We start from the raw sequence: 20,200 nt of genomic DNA on the forward strand, positions 1-20,200 counted from the left end.
CTAAGTTTTGCGCGAACAGGAATTATCAAACATTTGCAAGCTTCGCTGCCAGCTGGTGTCCACGGTTGCATTTTGAGCATAATAAATTTTTTTTAATTACTTCAGGTGGAACCAAAACAGGACCTATACACGGTGGAGAGAATACAGAAGGTGGCGCCGATGGCGATACCGCTAATCGGCTCTCAGTGAATTTGACAGAATCAGCTGTTTTGCTGACGTCACAGTCGAGATGACAGCAGTAGTGATGTGCTGAGTCAATACTTTTTAAGTGTCCAATACTCTCGATACTCGGTACCGAAACATTTAGGTTTCGAATAAAAGCGCACATAGGCCAAAAATATGGAAAAAACGGTTCAGGGGAGACTCGCCTATCAAAACCCGAATGTAGGAGCCAATAGAGCTTCCAATACTGATTCAAATGAAAGATGTATATATGTGGGTTCGGGGCCATAATACAGAGAAATTCTTACTTGTTTGAAGCATTTTTGTTCCAGCTGAATCGGACGATATCATTTTTGTAGGCAGACTCTGTACCCAGTTAGCGACATATTCTGTAACCAGTTAGCGACAATTTTCGAATCGGTATCGGTTTTGTTGACGTATGATATGAAATATTTTTACGTCAACAAGTGCGATATCGATCCGAAACTTGTCGCTAACTGAAAGGCTTCTTCATCCGCCAAAGTATTTCTCTTGAACCTTGGATCGACTGGGGTTAAAACTGATAAAATAATATTTCTCTGTTGCGATAAGTTCAAGTGTTTTAGCCGATATCATATAAATTAGTAATGAAAGTTTTTTCTAAACTCTCTCTCTCACGAATTCTGCTGCAATCGGCGCAATCTTGTATTCTATCATTCTTGGGACCTATATGTTAATTTCATCTTATTCTGACTTTCTTCAACATACGCCTCAATTTGTTTGTGGAAGTCACTGTCGGATTTCCTATATCGGCAGTGGTGTCGACTGCGTTCCTATTACGAATACAGCTTTTTCACCCGAGTACCTTTCAAATATTTCGAATTAATAAAATTAATTGCATAAACAAATATTTACATAAACAAAAATTTTCCCAACAAGAATGTGCAACTTCCCCTCCAAATGAAATGTCAAAATTGGGCTCTCTCCTTGCAAGTTTTACTGGGTTTTTGGCCAAACGAACACGATTTGGTAACAATTGGTACCAAGTTGTACAAGTTTTTTGCATAGCGAACACTCTTATTATTATCGGTGTTAATACTGGTTTTCTAATAAACTAAGATTTGAGGTATGGTGAAAACCTAGTCTATGGTGTATTTGATAGGGCTAAAGGCAAACTGAGAAGCCAAAAGGAAAAGGATGTTAGTTGTCGTACAAGGCGGAGTCACCGTAGTGGATTGGGCAGACCTCACTTAAATTGCGGACGTCTGAAATACGTTCATCCGACCATATTTTTACCTAAAAGTTGATGCATGCAGCTAACCAACTTCTCGCCGCTGTACTTCAATAACTCAGCTGGTGGGCCGCAACTTCCAGCGGTTTCGTTCTTCAGACGTTCTCATCATAGTCGGGGTTTAGTCCATCGATTCCAAAAAGCATCTCTCCTGTTTATTTTAGTGTTATCATTCAGCGGTGAGGGAAGTGTTCCCTCCTTAATTTTATCACACGGAATATGGGACACTACCTCCCGGTTCTCTTAACGGTAATTTACCCTGATCTTGAAATCTTCCATGAGTCGGCTAACTTTCTGATAGTATTTTTGGCACTTTTTCTGTAGGGCAGCATCTCGAGCACGACGACACTCGCGTAATTGGGTGTCTATTTTTATTCCGGAAAGTACTTGCGTCTCGATTCCCTCTTCACCTCCCTATATCAATAACTTCAGTGGTCGGCATACTAACACATTCAAATGATTTAATGAGTGAGACTGCGTTGAAAGCACAGCCTAGCTGGCGCAATTCGTATATGCATGAAACACACAGAGAGATGTTAGAGAATATCGATTAGATGCAGAATGTGTAGGGTCTCTCATCCACCGGCGCGAAAGACAGTGCCTGGTGAAGAAGTCATTCTCCAACACTGATTTGTGCTCCTTTACTTGGTGGCTGTAGTAGGCGTCGCTAGGCCATTTGCTTTCCTTATCTTGCCACTCGCATCACATATCTTGGATATCGGTGGGTCGTAAATAAGGCATCCGTCCAGATTTATGAAGAATTTCGGGAAAATGTATATTTACAAAGCGAGCCACTTGTCCCAAGAATGAAACTTGCCTGCAGTCACACCTCGTTTGCAACCACACCTATGGTGAACAAACGCAGCAAGCTTCAGTGGACTCTTAAACCTAATACGTCGGAGTGGTTCCACTGAAACTGGCTCTCTTTCTGCAGTGACCCAAGCCCTATACGGACTGGTTACCCCATTTTATGCATTCGTTGCTCACGTTGCACAGTGACCGCTAACAACAAACAAACAAACAACTAACGAACGAGTAGGAATTAAATCGTAACTAGTAGAGCAACTAACAATAACTGCTACCTAAAAGCCCCACAATACCCCATTCAAATAACTATTTACCCTGGCATTCAGTAAGCAGTCTCTATACACTAATAGTGATGAACATCGATTTTGAGACTATTTTGTATTCTGTAGGATATCTCACATCTCTAGTCTAAAAAAAAGTCACTAATTTGTAGCTGGCTCTGAGCCGGGCACAAAGAAAAATATAGAGGAAAATATAATTGCCTTCTATTTTATTTAAAAAACGCGAAGACGAAGCAAGGAAATATTTGTTCAACAACAATTTCATTAGGAAATTTATTTTTTGTTTTCAAAACATTGTAATGGAATGATTATGTAAAAAAATTAAAAAAATTAAAAAATAAATAAAAAAAATATAAAAAATAAAAAAATAAATAAAAAATAAATACAAAATAAAATCCACTGCCCCGAGGAGGATTCGAACTCGGATCTCTCGAGTGGCACTCTAGTGCTTTGCCCACTCGGCTATTGCGGCTGGCACAAAAAAAGTCACTAATTGCTAGTCTCAAATTTAGTGACTTGAGATGGGATTGACTTTAAATTTACCCTTAATGCGGTAAGGGGAGAAAGTATCATTAAGTTTTTGGATACATTAAAATTATAAATAGTTTTTTGAATAAGCACTTTTTGCAAATTCACCGTCACACTTCTGATATCTCGTAATTAGTCACGCCGAAAACGTCTGAGCCTCCATATATTTCCGCCACACCACTGATTACATTAACCGTTTTACCTCGTTAAAATAAAAGCTGGGAAGTAATAAGTAATTAAAAAGAATGTAGTTCGAGTCATCCCACGATCATGGCTTCTTCCAGTTTTTAAGTTTATTAAGTTGCACGCATCATGCTTGGTACAATCATAACACATTTTGCATAATGTTATTTATAAATAATCGATTTGGAGAGGAAAAAGCCCAGACAATAATTTATAATTTAAGTTAAAATCCTTGCATGCCTACAACTTATAAGTATAAGCATTTATGTTATGTTAATACTAAAATATACACACATTTAATTTGTTTATTTAAACTTTTCTCGTGTTTGTATTTCAAGGAGTCTTACGACTGAAAGCGGTTTTAGTATTAGTAAGAAAGACGATATCAGAAAATCAACTAAAGAGACTTCACTAATTACATCACAGCACGTACTGAATCCACAAGTGAAAATTTCTTTGAAAAAAGAATGCAGCTACTCACGCTGCAGTGAAAACTCGGGTAATGTAGCAAATTCACATCAGTATTCAGCACAATATTCACGTCATCTACACTGTCACCGTCATCAACAACACAGGCAGCATTCAGAATCGATTTCTGTAAAACCGTCATCGTCATCACACTTTTTGCAACGCTGGATGAAGATACGTCAACCTATAACACGCTCTGAAAAGAAACAGAATATTCTTAACCGGGTCCTAAAGAAGTTTTCAGGCAGCACATTGACTACAAATTGCGAACAAAGTCGTGCAAATACCGCTAATATAAGCCTTTCTTCAAGTAAATCGAGCAGTTTTGTGCGCAGGAAGAATTTAACTGTATGCAAAAAACCTGTTGCCGCTTGCTATAATACTGACAACGAAAGTGGTTCCAGGACAACAGAGTTTGATAAAGATACTGGGCTTACAACTTTTCAAAGCCAAAACCGTCTGCAAAAAACAGTGCAATCAGCATCTTCAATCGACGAGTTATTTAATGGTAGTGTTAAACAGATTTTTACATCAAACAAATTAGTGTCAGACACTATCGGATCGCCAATATCGACCGGCAGCAGAAGTAAGTCTCCATCATTATCATCCTCTGCATCATTTGTATGCATAGGAAGTGCAACACATAAAATTCGTACTCGGAAAGAAGAGCAGTTGGTTGATCCTTCAGAAAGTTTGCCAATCAACCTTATTAAAACGAAACCAACGTGCACTAACTTAGCAACTTCTAGTTTTAACCAAAGAGATAAGGAATTCGTAGGCAATGGAAAATACTGCACTGCAGTGATTAAAAACCAAACAGAGTGCGTTATGGAAGACACAAAAAAGACAAACGAGACTCCGTCAGTTTCCGCTACACGTCGTGTAGGCACTGTGTCATTTGAAGATAGTAAGGAAAAATCAAACAAAATGGCACAAAAAGTGGATCTGAATTTCGACAGATCTAGTATGCTTATGTCTTCAGCTTCAGACAATGCTCTTATCACGCCACCAATTTGTACAGCTGTCCAAAGGTTTAACCCAATGCGTTTTATCAGAAAAAATGTTGAACAATCGGCTAGAAATGTCAATACTAATTATCTTGAGTTTGAAACGGAGTTTCCTCGTGACTACGATGATAATATTGAGATGCTCTCACGGGAGGCAGAACACCTAGAGAAACAGTTTCGTACACCTACCCGCACTAGCAATTCTGATACTAAAATATCACACACATCACAGATTTCAAAAAAAGATGAAAGACTCCCCGTTGAACCGGATAACTTAAAAGAAAATAATGTTGTGACGACGGCGACAGGAAAGCGTGTAGGGTTTAAGGTGGAAGAAAAGATTGAGGAGTACTTAGCAGAGAGTAGTATATTTCCAAAAGCTAGTTTGAAAAGCGCTGGACGCGCCAGCTTTGAAGATGTAGTACATACTCCTGTCCCAACGTCCACTGTAGTACCTGCAAGTACATCAAAACCTACAACTTCCACACAGTCGACAATCACAACTACGAAGAGCAGTCACAAAGACGATGACGATGAGCCAGTCGCTATGTCACCTTGTGGTCGCTTTTTCAAATACGATAAGGAAGTGGGTCGCGGTTCCTTTAAGACTGTTTACCGTGGCTTAGACACTGAAACTGGAGTCGCAGTTGCATGGTGTGAACTATTGGTATATATATTAATTCAAATAACGCGTTGATTGCAGACAATTACTACACACCAAGAAAGTAATAATTATTATTTTTTGTATATATACTCATAACTTCACCATCAATACGAAAGGCAGTATTTGCCACATTTAAAAAATTTAAACATACATAGAAAATGCTTACAGAGCTGCTGTGAACATTCTAACAAACTTCGTGCTTTTTAAGATGTGGCTTTGGATTTTGATGTAGGAATGTATTTCGGAATTAATTAACGTAATTTCCAAACGTATCAAAAAAGACATTTTGTATTGATGATGATAGCACCTATTTTATAATAGGTTAGACTTACCATAAATACTATGAACAAATTACACATCTAATCCCTGGAATTAGGAGCAATGCTAAAGAACATCGCGGCGCGCTTTGCAAACTGGAACAACTTTTAGCAGCTGCTTCCAGATTCAGTAAACAACCTATTACCACTAGACTAAGCTGCATCCTTTTAAGGACTGAACACTGAATGGGCATGTGCTGCAAAATCGGTTCACTAGTTCCGCCTATCAGGAAAAATTTAGCACTGTAAGAGCCAACATAAATGCAAGTGAAACCAACCAACAGTGTCTCACGCCAACTGGTAGCCTCCCTCTTTAGAAATCAAAGAACACTATTGCGCTTGCTATCATATGCTCTGCATATAATCCTAGAACCTTGCACTACGTGTTTTTGTCAACGACTTCACTATCTACGGTCCCGTTTATAGCCCGGTCCTGCTTGTAACTGCAGAAAAATTGACACTTCTTTTATTTTTACCACTTTAAAAACAGACCTTCGTTGCAAAATTCCCGCCTTCTCGTTAGCAGTAACTTCAGTATGGTGTGTCTCCATATCAGTTATAAGAGAGCACAATAGACCTACCGGTCGCAGTGCTATAACCAGCTATCTGTCTATCTAAACGTCAAGTATAACCCAGTAGCTCTTTGCGTGTATATAATACCTTTATGGTCTTTTGATGAGACGATATTATGTATAATTTTTAGGTTTGTGTGGCAACTTCTGTCTGTCTTTGCCGAGAAAGGAGCCCGCTTAGAAAACCTCTGGTCGTCTGGTCTGTATTCTGCAACATTTCGGAAAAATGTCATCTATTATAGTTTATTTAAATGTCATACTTTTTAATTTCAACTCATATACAGCCATGGTGTGTAGTACAGTAGTTTGCCAACGCATTAAAAATACATGTTTTTTGAGTCATATCTTATTTATTAGGATAAGCAAGTAAAAAAAAGCGAACGAATGCGATTCCGTGAAGAGGCGGACATGTTGAAGAAACTGCAACATCCCAATATAGTACGCTTCTACACATATTGGGAAAACTCCATTTCTCGAAGAAAGAACATTGTTTTAGTCACTGAACTAATGCTCTCAGGAACATTAAAATCGTAAGCAATTAACATATGAAAACTAATTTAAATTATCACAAATATTTCCACACAGATACCTTAAACGCTTTAAGAAGATAAATCCAAAAGTACTGAAATCTTGGTGTAGACAAATACTGAAGGGGCTGCATTTTTTGCATACCCGCCCGTTACCGATCATTCATCGTGATCTAAAATGTGATAATATATTTATAACTGGTACAACGGGAAGCGTGAAAATTGGGGACTTGGGACTAGCAACATTGAAAAACCGTTCACATGCCAAATCTGTGATTGGAACCCCTGAATTCATGGCGCCTGAAATGTACGAAGAACACTATGACGAGTCAGTAGATGTTTACGCTTTTGGTATGTGTATGTTAGAAATGGCGGTATCTGAGTATCCGTACAGCGAGTGTAAAGGTCCTGCTCAAATATACAAAAAAGTAATATCGGGAATAAAACCTGCAGCGCTGTCAAAAGTAGAAGATCCTAAAGTCCGTGAGATTATTGAAAAATGTATAGAACTGAAAAAAGAGGATAGACCGAGTTGTAAAGATCTTCTTATCTCGGAGTTTTTCGAAGAAGACATTGGCATACGCCTTGAGCCAACCGCCACTGAAGCGTTTTTGAGTAATCCCGAAAATAACATAATAGAATTTAGACTACGCTTTCTTGATCCAAAAAAACGATCTTCTAAACACAAAGAAAATGAGGCTATCCAGTTCGAGTATGATATAAAAAAAGACGACTGCGAACAAATTTGTCAAGATATGACACAAGAAAATATTATAACAGACGAAGACTCGCGTGCTGTTGTACGATTGCTAAAGGTACAAGTTTTTTCATTGCTGAAAGAAAGAATGCAAAGACAAACTCAGTTACAGTTGCAAAACGAGAAATCTAGATTGGAAAAATTAGCGTTACAAAAACAAATGGAATTGTTGGCGCCTAATGTTGAAGAGGAGGAAGAAGAAGACGACGAAGGGGAAGGAGAAGTGGAGTCAGAAGATGATGAGCATTTGAATAAACAATTCAAAGCTAAAAATAATTCATTGACTGAGGGTGAACCAAATGTTACTACAGAGGGCGCCAGAAAGACTGAACTAGAAAACTCAACTGAAAATTCTGATTCCTTAGTTTCGTACCAACAACAGCAGCAAAATTATTACCAGCACCAAAATGCGCAAATGGTACCATCTCAATCAATAATTTCCTCTGGAAGTATGCAGACTGCTCTACATTTCATTCAGCAACCACAGATGGCGTCACTTAAAAATTCGACAACACCAATACAAGATACATCAGCATTGCAAATAATATCACCTTCTACGCAGCCAAATTTGCCTTTTAGTCCTTCCGGGCAGAATTTCATAAACCAACAAGTGTCCGTTTCTATGTCATTACCAGTTACGGCTTCCGTACCCTCGTCGAATTCAGTTGGGGCACCAACTTCACAACCCCAAACGATGCAGCAATTTGTACAGCAGCAACAACAAATGACACAACAGTTAATACAGCAACAGCTAGTACAGCAACAGCAACTAAACCAACAACAGCAAAGACTTCAACCGGTTGTGCATAATCATCAAATGCCTCAACAAGTAAGTCAGCAGCCGTCATTTCAACAGACAGCTCAAATTCAACAACAAACCGCGCAGCTACAAATAGTAACACAAATGCCTCAACAAGTAAACCAACCGCCTAATATTCAACAGAAACAGACAATCCAAATTCAACAACATGTACAACAGCAACAACAGCACATTCAGCAGCAACAAGCAGCAGCTCAACAACAAATAGTTACACAATATCAACCAATGGTGCAGCAATCTAATCAGATACAACAACAAACAATGCAGCAGCTACAAGTAGCTCAACAGCTGGTTACTCAACACCAGCAGCAATTAGCTCAGCAGCAACAAATTGCGCAACAACAGCAGATTACTCACCAACAGCAACAACAAAGTGCCCAACCACAGCAGATGATTCCCGCACAGGTCGCTCATAATCAGCAAAATCAGTTACTGCAGCAGCAGCAAGTTATGGCACAGCAGAATCTTAGTCAACAGCAAAATGTATGCAGTCAACAGCAAAATGTATGCAGTCAACAGCAAAATGTATGCAGTCACCAACAAATCAATAATACTCATCAGTTACCTCAACAACAGGTTCAACCACAACAGCAAACAACTAAACCGCAACAAGGCACTCAACAACAAAATTTACAGCCGCTGCGAACAATGAATCAACAATTTGTACAGCACCAACAAACTCAACAACAGCAACAACAATTTCATACACAGACTTCATCTCAATATCAACAAATACAATCTCCAACGTCACAGCAAAAGCCAATGTCCCCAACAACCAATCATCCTTCACCGACTTACACACAAGCGCAAATTGTTAAAAACGTTGTTTCTACTACAGTTGCGTCTAGTCAGAAATCTACTGACCCTTCAGCCAAAAAAGGCATTCCACAAACAACAATTGTTAGTGGCAGCATCACAACAACGACATCAACAAATGTTAACAATAATACTCAATTACATAATGAGGAAAAGCAGGCAACGCGTGCTCAAAAATGTAGACGATCTACTCGTATCGGCGCTGAACGTGTACCAAAGTTAAGTGTGACCGGTGTAGATCATGGCACTGTTATTAACTGTCATATGGAAAACAAACCAAAAACAATAACCTTTAAGTTTGACGTACGCGACGTAAATCCGAATGAAGTTGCTAGCAAACTGGTAAGAGCGCTATGCAATTTTATCTATAGAAAGCGAGAGGTTTTCGAAAAAGTATTAACACCATATACGTATGTAAGTCACTAATGCCATTGCTGTTTTTTGATTTTGGTTGCTTTTACAGGTTGCTCAAGACCTATTAGCACCAAATCAATCCCTGGTTTTTGTTGAAATGATCAACGACATAATACAGCAAGTTCAATTACATCCCCATCGGTTGCCAGAGCCAGCATATCGCCGTAATATTGAGAAGGTACGTGAGCTTTTCTATTTATGTACTAATATGTAAGCAATAACTGGAACTATAGAATTGAATTTTTTATGCTTAAAAACATTTAATATATGAGGGACCGGAAGTAAAGGGGTACAAATCTTTTTTTGAGTTTCATTTGTCACCTATAAACATAAAATATCATTGAATATAAAGGTAACATTCAGAAGTAACGTTAGTTTTTAGTATTAATGATAGCAATAAATGGAGCAGATATAATTAATTTATTTAAGCTGTTTAGTTTGAGAAGCTGCGTATATGCTATTTTTGGTCATTACCATGCTTGCTCACAACGGAATGATTTGGGTTGACAATAAGTAATAATTATTTATTGCTATATTATCATAATATATATAATACTTCTATATTGGCAGCAGTGATACCACATTTTTTTTTTAACCAAAATCACTAGAAAAAGCTACCAAATTCAAAAAAAAGTACCAAACTTATTTATGTGCAGAACTGTGTCTGTACATATATCCGAAGACACCAAACTTTTTAGGCAAGTAATGCTCCATTGAGCTATAATTTATATATCTACGGAACGGTAAAAGTCACAACAATAGAAACGCTTGGTAAGGATTTCAAACCTAAGTGTGGGCAAAGAAACAAATTTGTCGATTGCGCGTTGTTTTAAGAACATGTTACTGTCTGCAGTTCTGAACACATTGAAAGCGACGAGCTACGGCCCACAGTTATCTTCATTATCTAAACGCTTTGTCAATGACGATATGATTTTTTTGAACGCGGCAGCGACATCATGAATTTGTATGAGTTTGACATAAAAGAGGAGGATAAGGTTCTTCATCTGTCGCTGGAAAAATAGAAAGGGATCTAATCTGGCCACAACCACAGCCGTTGTTGTTGTAGCAGCATACAAATTCCCCAAAGACTTTTTGGGGAGTGTTGCTGGAGTGACAGTCCTTGGCCAAATATAAATCTGGGTCGTTCCGGTTACGTAGACCCGAGTGTCGTGGGAACGACAACCGACCCGACTGTCGTGGGAACGACAACCACAGCCGTCGGGTAGCCCGGTCGTCGCCAAAATAAAATAATTATCTAGATAAGAGTACGTGTTAAAATAATTTGACAGCTGTGATCCGTAGCTAGTCGTTTTCATTGTGTTCGGGCTATTATAGCTCATAATGGTATATTTTGCATTTGGATATACATCTCCATCCATATAAAGCTCAGGCCATAAAGCAACTGAAGACATCTGATCATTCACACCGTCACAGATACGGTTTATTGCAACATATGATTATTAGGCGCATAATTTCCTGAAAGCTTTCGACACGTACATAGAAAAAGTGAAGTCCCCTACTGAATGCCGTAGCTTTTTGAACGCACATATTTACACCGAATTTTACTCATATGATTGCCGGGTTACGCTGCAATATTGATGGCAATTGCAAAGCTGATGACAAGGAAACCATCCGCAACCTTCTGGAAATCACGGTACATATAGCAATAGGCCCTTTCAGGCAGTTTGTTAGAGATCAAGCAATTCTAGTCACCAAGGAACGCCTAAGAACTTTCCGCCTTGCAAAACTTTCAAGACTATCTGGTATTTCTCTAAAAGGAAAAGGAACTTCCTAATGTGGAATCAGAACTGGTTTTGACACATGTAGAACTCAATCGAAAAAGTTACCAAACTGAAAAATAAATTACCAAATTACCAAATTTGATAAATAAAGAAAAAAATTACCAATTTTGGTAAAAAATTACCAATTTTGGTAAAAAATTATCAAAGCGGCAACACTGATTGACAAGTGCATTCCGCAAACATTACAGTACAGATGTATAAAAAACAAGGAAAGCCGAGTAATAGTATATAAAAAATGACACTTGAATTCAAAACAAATCGCTGTGACGGAACGTTAAATGAAAATTACAAGGAATTTTTAGTTTACATTTAATTCCATGAATTTTATAATAAACTAACAGACCCGGCGAACTTTGTCCCGCCCAAAATTAGTTTTTGTATTGAATTGTCCAACATTTTCACGAACAGTTCACGTTGATGATTTTCACTGACGCATTTATCTTCTAATATTACGACTTGATTGTTGTCAGAAGGCATATTTCCATTGCCATCTTAAATAACCTAGCAAAAGTGTATATGCATACAAAGATACTTAATAGTTTCAGTGCGTTTGAAAGGCGCCACGCCCCTTTTCAAATATTTCCAATTTTCTCTAAGAGTATGGGACTGATTTCATATATCTCCATACTAGAGCTGGGATACTATTGATTGTACCGCCACTCGATAGTTTTCGAAACGATAGTTGAAAACATCGATAGTACTATCGTCGTGAAAGGTATTGAATTGAATCGCTCAATTGCTTGAAAATTAAATAAATAATAAATTTATAAAATTAATAAATTACTTTGTAAACTAAAGAGATTGTATAATTTTTTTTTTAATTTGAGTGCATCAAAAGTAACATCTTATAATATTTAATAAAATAAACTTATTTATTTATGCGTCTGAATTATATAACTTATATACATACCCTTGCATCCCCTTGAATAACGACAGGCAAAATCTGAATTTATTTTTTATACATTTATACATTTATAATACTACAAAACAAACAAAATAAAAGATATTCGTTTAAATTGACAACTCATTCTTATAACAGTTCAACTGAGATCAAATCGGGGCCGCATATCAAAATCCGGACAAGGGAAATAATTAACACTTTACCATATTATAAGAAAACGAATATAGTACTGTTCAAAATAATAGCACCACAACAGCAGTTTTGACTATTTTTTTTTTTGTTTATTTTGTGTCTACTAATTTTTTATAAAAGTTAAACAAAACATAAAAATCTACAATATAATTAAAAATTCAAGATTTTAATTCGAATTTCCATAAAAATTTTGTGCAAGCAGTTTTATAGATTATTTAATTTTACTATAACTCAGTGTAAGCTTATAGTTGCTAAAAATCCCAATGACTTAAATTTTTTTTTTTGCCGACTGTGTTGTGTATTTTCTTGCATGAAAAAAATTAATGTAATATGTAGAGATATAAAGAAGAGACATTGTGAAGTCTTTCTAAAACCGACATCGATAGTTTTCAAAAACTATCGATTGTGGCAACAGTTTTCAACTATCGATATTACATTCGATAGTATCCCAGCTCTACTCCATACCATGTTTGCGTTGAGTACTATGAACACTTCCGGAGATATGCAGTATGAAAAATTCGGTTTTTATGGGAGTTGCCACGCCCCTTTTTCCAATAGCTCCAATTTTTCGTCATGACTATGTGATTGATTTCTTATATCTCCATACCAAATTCTTGTACTCTACCGTGAACACTTCCAGAGATGTGCAGTATGAAAAATGTCGTTTGTATGGGAGGCCTATTGTGACCAACCGTACTTATTTCGGAAGTACAGTACTTCTTTTTCAGCCGTTGTACGTGGTACTTCGAAGTACAATCAAATGTACTTCTTTGGCCCCTATTATGAGTTGCATTCGATCTTCGACTGTGGTCGAAAGTGCTGATCGAACGAATTTTCATTTGGTATTATAGCACTCATTCGGTGAAGAATAGCACTATTGTGAATTTCGCTCGTTTAGGTTGTATTTTTCACCGCTGAGAAGCTTTGTTTACGAATCGAGCAAACTAAATAGCGTGCTTATACATATTTATGTAAATTTGTGCAAATAAAAACGAAATAAAAAAGAAAGCGAGTTTATAAAAACGTGGTAAAAATGAGTACAACGGAGTTCTGGTTGAACGATTCGTTAGAGGATGAGAGCTTAGAAAACTAGCCAGGAGCAGAAAACGTTTAAGGGAGTTTAAGTGTAGTCTTTCGAATATATTTTGACATACAATATATTTAAGAAATTTTGTGATCCAAATCTATTTAAAATATATTAAAACTATAAACAGCTCTATGATTTTGTTCTCAGAGATCGTGCCAACGGAGCAGTGGGTTTTTTTCACAAGTAAAACCAGCCTTTCGAGCTTGTGTTTAGTATCCACGACGTTAGAACGGCATGAAATTAATAAAAAATGTTCCAAATTAGTGTCTAGCCGCCAAAAAGTAAGGAAACAAATGCAAAATCATAAAATTTTCACAATTTTCTAACACTTCCCTACACCAACGAAAGCAAATTCTGTTCGACAGAAAATTCGATACTCAACGAAAATTTCGACACGCTTGCATAGCTCATAATACAAATTTCACTTTCGATCTTCGATAGCCAGCGAAGATCGAAAATCGAATGCAACTCATAATAAGGGCCTTTGCAATATTTTGTTCTACCCAAGGCACATTGAACATAGTATCAGTAGAGAAGCTGATTTGTTTTTTATTTGAAATTGTTCGGTCTCTAAATGTCAAATATTTTTAATTTCTTCTCACAAAAAATATAAATTGTCAAAATCTTTTTGCATGTGAAACCTTTTCCCATACAAAACAAGCGATTGAAAAGCAACTTTTGGAACGTTCACTTAACTCCGCAGCACAAACGCTGATGCCTCCTGGGCCCTGCAAATTATGGATCAATGCTTCGAGAAGCAAACAAAATTTACTAAGAAAGAAAGTCGCACCAGTTTTTTCCCAAATGTAGTTTTTAATATTTACTTTTTTGTATTTCACATGGTAGTCTTTGATTTACAAGAAGAAAATAAGAACAGCCTTTACACTTTAGATAAGAGAAGCAACAACAAAATAACATAAGTGTGGTTTTTGCTCTAATACCTGTTTGATATGCCTTGGTTCTACCTTTTAAGTTGAGTTTTCTTTAGCTGTTTCGAACAATTTTGAAAGGTTAGTCATCTCAGTTAAGAAAGGTACTTATAGGTATAAATTGTGACTTTCAGTCACTTCGCTTCTCTAGCTGAAAATTTCATTATAAATGGCTACTCAATCAAGAAGAATTAAAAAGTGTTAGAGGGTTTAAGAATTCTGTGGCGAATCTTACTTGCTCCTGTGGATATTCAGAAACGACAGTATCGATGCTATAGTCTTATCAAGGCAACATGTTAACCACTTCCTTATTAACTATCGTACATTGCTTTTTTTGGACACGAAATTGCTCAATCCTTCAAGTGGTTTTGATTACTTACATCTCACAAAATAGTCTCTTATTGTACTTATCTTAATTTTTGAGTCTGGGTCGAAGAGTTCTCGACCATCTCTAACTCACAAAAGAAAATTTAAATTTATCGACACACACATTTATCGAAAGTTTAAAACAGTTCGTCGGCAATGACCTCTTTTAAGTTATTTTTTTTTTTAAATTAAATTGTTAAAAAATATTGTATCCAGCATACCAGCGGAGTCCGTACGATGCGTTGATGCTCCTAGGGAGGCTGCGAAAAGAGTCCCAAAGGAGCATGCGCGCAGCATTCTCAATATATATGAAAAAAGTGTACCTTTAGGACTACTTAAAAAAGTGATTTCGATCCCCCAAAAAGCGAACACTCTACCTACACCTATAATTTTGTGAGAAGGACTCCTTAAATCCTCCGATGATAACCACGACGGGTGTTTTCGAAGCAGAGTGTCTAGATTTGGCGATTTCGCGCCAATTTGGCAATTTTTTTTTTGGATATTTGCGCGTAAAAATTTAGGAAATCGCCATTGGCGATTTTTGGCGATTTTTTCCCTTCAAATACATTTTTTCCAATTATAAAAATATACAAAACTTAGTTTTCCACGATAATTTTACAAAAGAGGCTAATAAACTGCGTGATAAACTTGACTTAAGAAGCATATTAAAAGACTGTCAAAAATGTTTAATCACCCTAATCGAAGAACTTTTAAAAAAGCTTTGATTTTGTCACCAGAAAAGTATGTGTAATCACAAGAACGCGTGTTTCAGGGACCTCCCAATTCACTATTTGACTTTGAAGAAAAGAAAAGCAGCGGAAACTGAATATTTAAATCTTTTAACTCCCAATTCACTATTCGACTTTGAAGAAAGGAAAAGCAGCGGAAACTGAATATTTAAATCTTTTAACTTTCCCATGGAATAACTTTTCTCAGAACTCCGACTCCGACGAACAGACAATAAAATGTTTGGAAATATAAGGAAATTCATGTTATTATCCTTGACGCACTCACATGCTTTGTTGAGCGCGTTTTTTCCGTAATGAATTCAACAAAAACTAAGATTCGAAATAGGATGAGGTTGGAAAGCCTTAATTCAATAGTTCGAACAAAGTGTTATATGAAGGCTAATAGTTTCTTCTGCAAAACGTTTCCAATATCAAACAGGTTGAATAGCTCAATATATGACAAAAACAGAAATGTGATTTTTAAGAAATTGTGGAAATAGCTGATCTCGCCTTATTATAGGTTTTTATTTAATATTAATTAATATGAGTTATAATAAATTTAGTAATTGCGCAGTCATATTGCAAAATGTGTTGAAACAAATATTTTTAAAAGTATGCGTATTTTGAAAGAAAATTGTGTGTACATCACTATTATAAGTAAAAGTTATTTGTGTTATTTATTATTACCCTCTGAAGGTATTATATTCGTTTTGGGGTTTAAAAACTATATTATAACAAGATCTCATCTTTAAAATAAAAGATTTGTTAAATCGATTTCATGAAATTTATTAAAAAAAAAAAAATGGCGATTTTTTTTCAAATTCAGATTGTTTAAATCTGGACACCCTGTTTCGAAGTGCTCCGATAACAGACCGGAAAGGAGGCTTTACTGTTTATCAAAATGTTCTTTATTTTGTTTATAATTAATAAGTGTTAAAGTTTTTTATCATTTATTTTTATTAAAAAAAACGCTAAATTAAAAAATTATTTACATATTATTCGGTGAAAAACAGATAAAAGTGGAAAAATCCTGAAATCAATAAAAAAAAAATATTTTTTATCTTGTTTAAAATACGTTCCTTTTAGGTTTGGAACCACTTAGCGCCCGCTCTATGCAATTCTCTGCCTGAACCAGCATTTTTTATGCATTAAATGCAATTGAAACTGCCATAACATCAATAGTTCTTTTTGCGGTGTTCGTTTTCAGGAATATTCGGAAACGACGATCAGTCTCCTTGATTGAAAATTTATTTTTTAATTCACGGACTGATAACAAAAAAGCACTTTGTAGTATGCGATAGCAACTTACAATCAGTAAAACGCAAATATATATGCAAGCACGCATTCAAATAAAATAATACCCGGCCGCTTTACGCAATTGTTCCAGAATGTCTTTATTCTTCTTGTTTTTCGCTTGCCAAAATAGTGTCCTTCGTAAGTCTACATAACAGTGCTTACAATCTATTACTTATGATCTACTTTTTACAATTGGCTTGGCACCACTAACGTTAACCCTTTGCACACTTCTACAACTCGGCCATCCTGATAAAATAGATCCCCTGATTCTACGCAGAGTCAATAATAAATAAAATACACATTTCGTAATATAATAGTACATAAAATTCTTATACATATTATCATATATCATTGGCTTAGTTCGCAGGTCCATTTTTTTTTTATTTTTCATGAGAGACAAAAAACCGTCTAACTTTTTTTGTTTTCAATATTTTTCTAATCTGTAAATGCAGTTTTATTCCTTAGTTCGTCTTGTTTTAGTACCAATAATCGGCCAATTTCCAAATAAAGCTGTTGCAGACTTATATGCTCTTTACGGACTTACCACATTTTCTCTTTAAGATTTTATTCTTTTAATGTGGATTTAGCACATTTTCTATCAACCTTTTTTCCATTATTTTTTATTGTTAAAAGATTTAGTTGTTTATTTTAAATATATTTTATAATTTTAAAATGAATTATAACCTAATACAGTTTTATTTGATTGCTATTAACAAAAATAACTATTTTAAGTCGTAAATTTATGTACCATTTATAAAAGAAAATAATTAAAAGCAAGTAAAGAGGTATAAGTTTGGGCGAAACCGAACTTTATATACCCGTATCAAATTATGTCGTAAGCAGGGGCTTTTTCCCGATTTCAAACGTTTTCGATAATATCCTGAGTTAAACTCAATGAAATAATTGAACCACGTTTAGCGGAAATCGCTAAAGTGGCTACCGAAATACACCTTGTAGTCATAAAGTGGGCGGTGTCACGCAGTCTTACTTATTGTTAAGAGATTGTTGTAAGTATTAACTTGAAGTAAATTAGCGTCTTCAGTTATTGAGATATCAGAGTTTCCGTGTTTTTGAAATTTATTTAGATATACGGGAAGCGAATGTAATTTTGGTCCGATTTGAATAATTTTCAACGAATTGCTTTTCCGTACCAGGTTTATTAAGTGCAGCTCCGTCAGAATTGGAAAAGACCTCTCCGAGCCGTTCGCCGCAAAACGGGGTTTCAGACAGGGCGACTCCCTTTCATGTGACTTCTTTAATCTGATGTTGGAGAAGATAATAAGAGCTGCAGAACTGAACCGCTCAGGAACAATTTACTACAAGAGCGTGCAATTGCTGGCTTATGCCGATGACATCGACATCATCGGTAACAAAAACCGCGAAGTCTGTTCTGCCTTTTCCAAGTTGGATAGGGAAGCAAAGCGCATGGGTCTGGTGGTAAACGAGGACAAGACGAAGTATCTCCTGTCATCAAACAAACAGTCAGCACATTCGCGCCTTGGCACCCACGTCACTGTTGACAGTTACAATTTCGAGAAAGTAGAGAATTTCGTTTACTTGGGAACCAGCATTAACACCGATAATAATGTCAGCATTGAAATCCAACGTAGAATCACTCTTGCCCACAAGTGCTACTTTGGACTGAGTAGGCAATTCAGGAGTAAAGTCCTCTCTCGACGTACGAAAACCGCGCTCTATAAGTCACTCATCATGCCCGTGCTGGTATATGGCGCAGAAGCATGGACAATGACAACATCCGATGAGGCGGCTCTTGGTGTGTTTGAGAGAAAGATTTTGCGGAAGATTTACGGTCCTTTACGCGTTGGCGACGGCGAGTACCGCAGACGATGGAACGATGAGCTGTATGAGCTTTACAACGATATGGACATAGTGCAGCGAATTAAAATACAGCGGCTCCGCTGGCTTGGTCATGTCGTTCTGAAAGAATTCAACTAGGAACCCGCTGGTGGTAGCAGAGGAAGAGGGAGGCCCCCACTGCGATGGAAAGATCAGGTGGAGAAGGACTTGGCTTCACTTGGCGTTTCCAATTGGCGTCAGTTGGCACAGAGCAGAAACGACTGGCGTGCTTTGCTGAACTCGTCCAAAATCGCTTAGGCGGTTACAGCGCCAAAAAAGAAGAAGAAGAAGAAGTTTGGTAGAAATCGATAAATCGGTTACCAAGTTACTCATTTGTGGTCATAAGTGGGCGGCGCCATGTCCATTATCCAAAAATGTATCATAATCTTATTTTCTGCTGAGTGGTTATCGGGATCATCGATTTTAAATGAATTAGATTTTTAACAGATTTCTTAGCTAGACCCTAAATAAGGCTCGTAACGAGTTTGGTGGAGATTGGTGAATGGGCTACTGAGATACAGCATTTCATAATAGGTGGGCGGGGTCACGCCCATTTTCTAAAAATTATAATAATACTAGCAGACCCGGCGAACTTCGCCCCGCCCAAAATTAATTTTTTGTATTGAAACATTTTGGTACAACATTTTCACCAACAGTTCACGTCCATGATTTTCAGTGACGCGTTTATCTTCTAATATTACGGTTTGGTGGTTGTCGGAAGGCATATTTCCATTACCATCTTAAATAACCTAGCAAAATTGTATATGCATACAAAGATACGTAATAGCTTCAGTACCATTTAATAGGCGCCACACCCCCCTTATAAAATAGCCACAATTTTTCCTAAGAGTATGGGAGTGATTTCTCATATCTCCATACCATGTTCAAGTACTCTACCATGAACACTTCCAGAGATATGCAGTGTGAAATATTCGGTTTGCATTGGAGGTGCTACGCCCCTTTTTCTTCAAATTTTTCTTCTTTCAAATTTTTCTTCATGACTATGCGTTTGATTTTATATGTCTTGGACATACAAAGTTCCAGTACTCTACTATGAACACTTGCAGAGATATAAAGTGTGAAAAATTTGGTTTGTATGGGAGGTGCCACGTCCCCTTCACTTAGCGGTATGAAACATACTTTACACCCTATTGTCATACCTACGAAATATACACAAAAAATTTCATTCAAATCGGTTACGCCGTTTCGGAGGAAATCGACCACAAACACCGTGACACGATATTTTTATATATTAGATTTTTCATACAAAAATACCAAAAGATCTAAAAGAAAAAATAGAGAAAATTATTTTAGGATAGGGACACCCTAATCGCCAAATTCCTGTACTCTATCGTGAACACTTCCAGAGGTATGCAGTATGAAAAAATCGGTTGTATGGGAAGTGCCACGCCCCCTTTTCCAATAACCACAATTTTTTTCCATGAGCAT

The 20,200-nt window shown here is 36.7% G+C and overlaps 1 protein-coding gene across 9 annotated transcripts in view; it reads left to right on the forward strand.

Annotated features, from left to right (window-relative positions):
- LOC118745750 (serine/threonine-protein kinase WNK1) overlaps positions 1–20,200 on the forward strand; it is a 221,208-nt gene that overhangs the window by 86,433 nt on the left and 114,575 nt on the right. For 8 of the 9 annotated variants that reach the window (XM_036479394.1, XM_036479396.1, XM_036479399.1 and 5 more), the window contains 4 exons: positions 3,570–5,373; positions 6,617–6,789; positions 6,845–9,521; positions 9,643–9,771. In XM_036479394.1, coding sequence (XP_036335287.1) covers positions 3,570–5,373; positions 6,617–6,789; positions 6,845–9,521; positions 9,643–9,771 — 4,783 coding nt within the window. Of the gene's footprint in view, positions 1–3,569; positions 5,374–6,616; positions 6,790–6,844; positions 9,522–9,642; positions 9,772–20,200 lie in introns of those variants that run through there. The other variant, XM_036479397.1, reaches the window with a different exon arrangement.

This window comes from Rhagoletis pomonella, unplaced genomic scaffold, assembly GCF_013731165.1.
Source record: "Rhagoletis pomonella isolate Grant_MI unplaced genomic scaffold, Rhpom_1.0 Rhpom_scaffold_00009, whole genome shotgun sequence".
NCBI lineage: Eukaryota > Metazoa > Arthropoda > Insecta > Diptera > Tephritidae > Rhagoletis > Rhagoletis pomonella.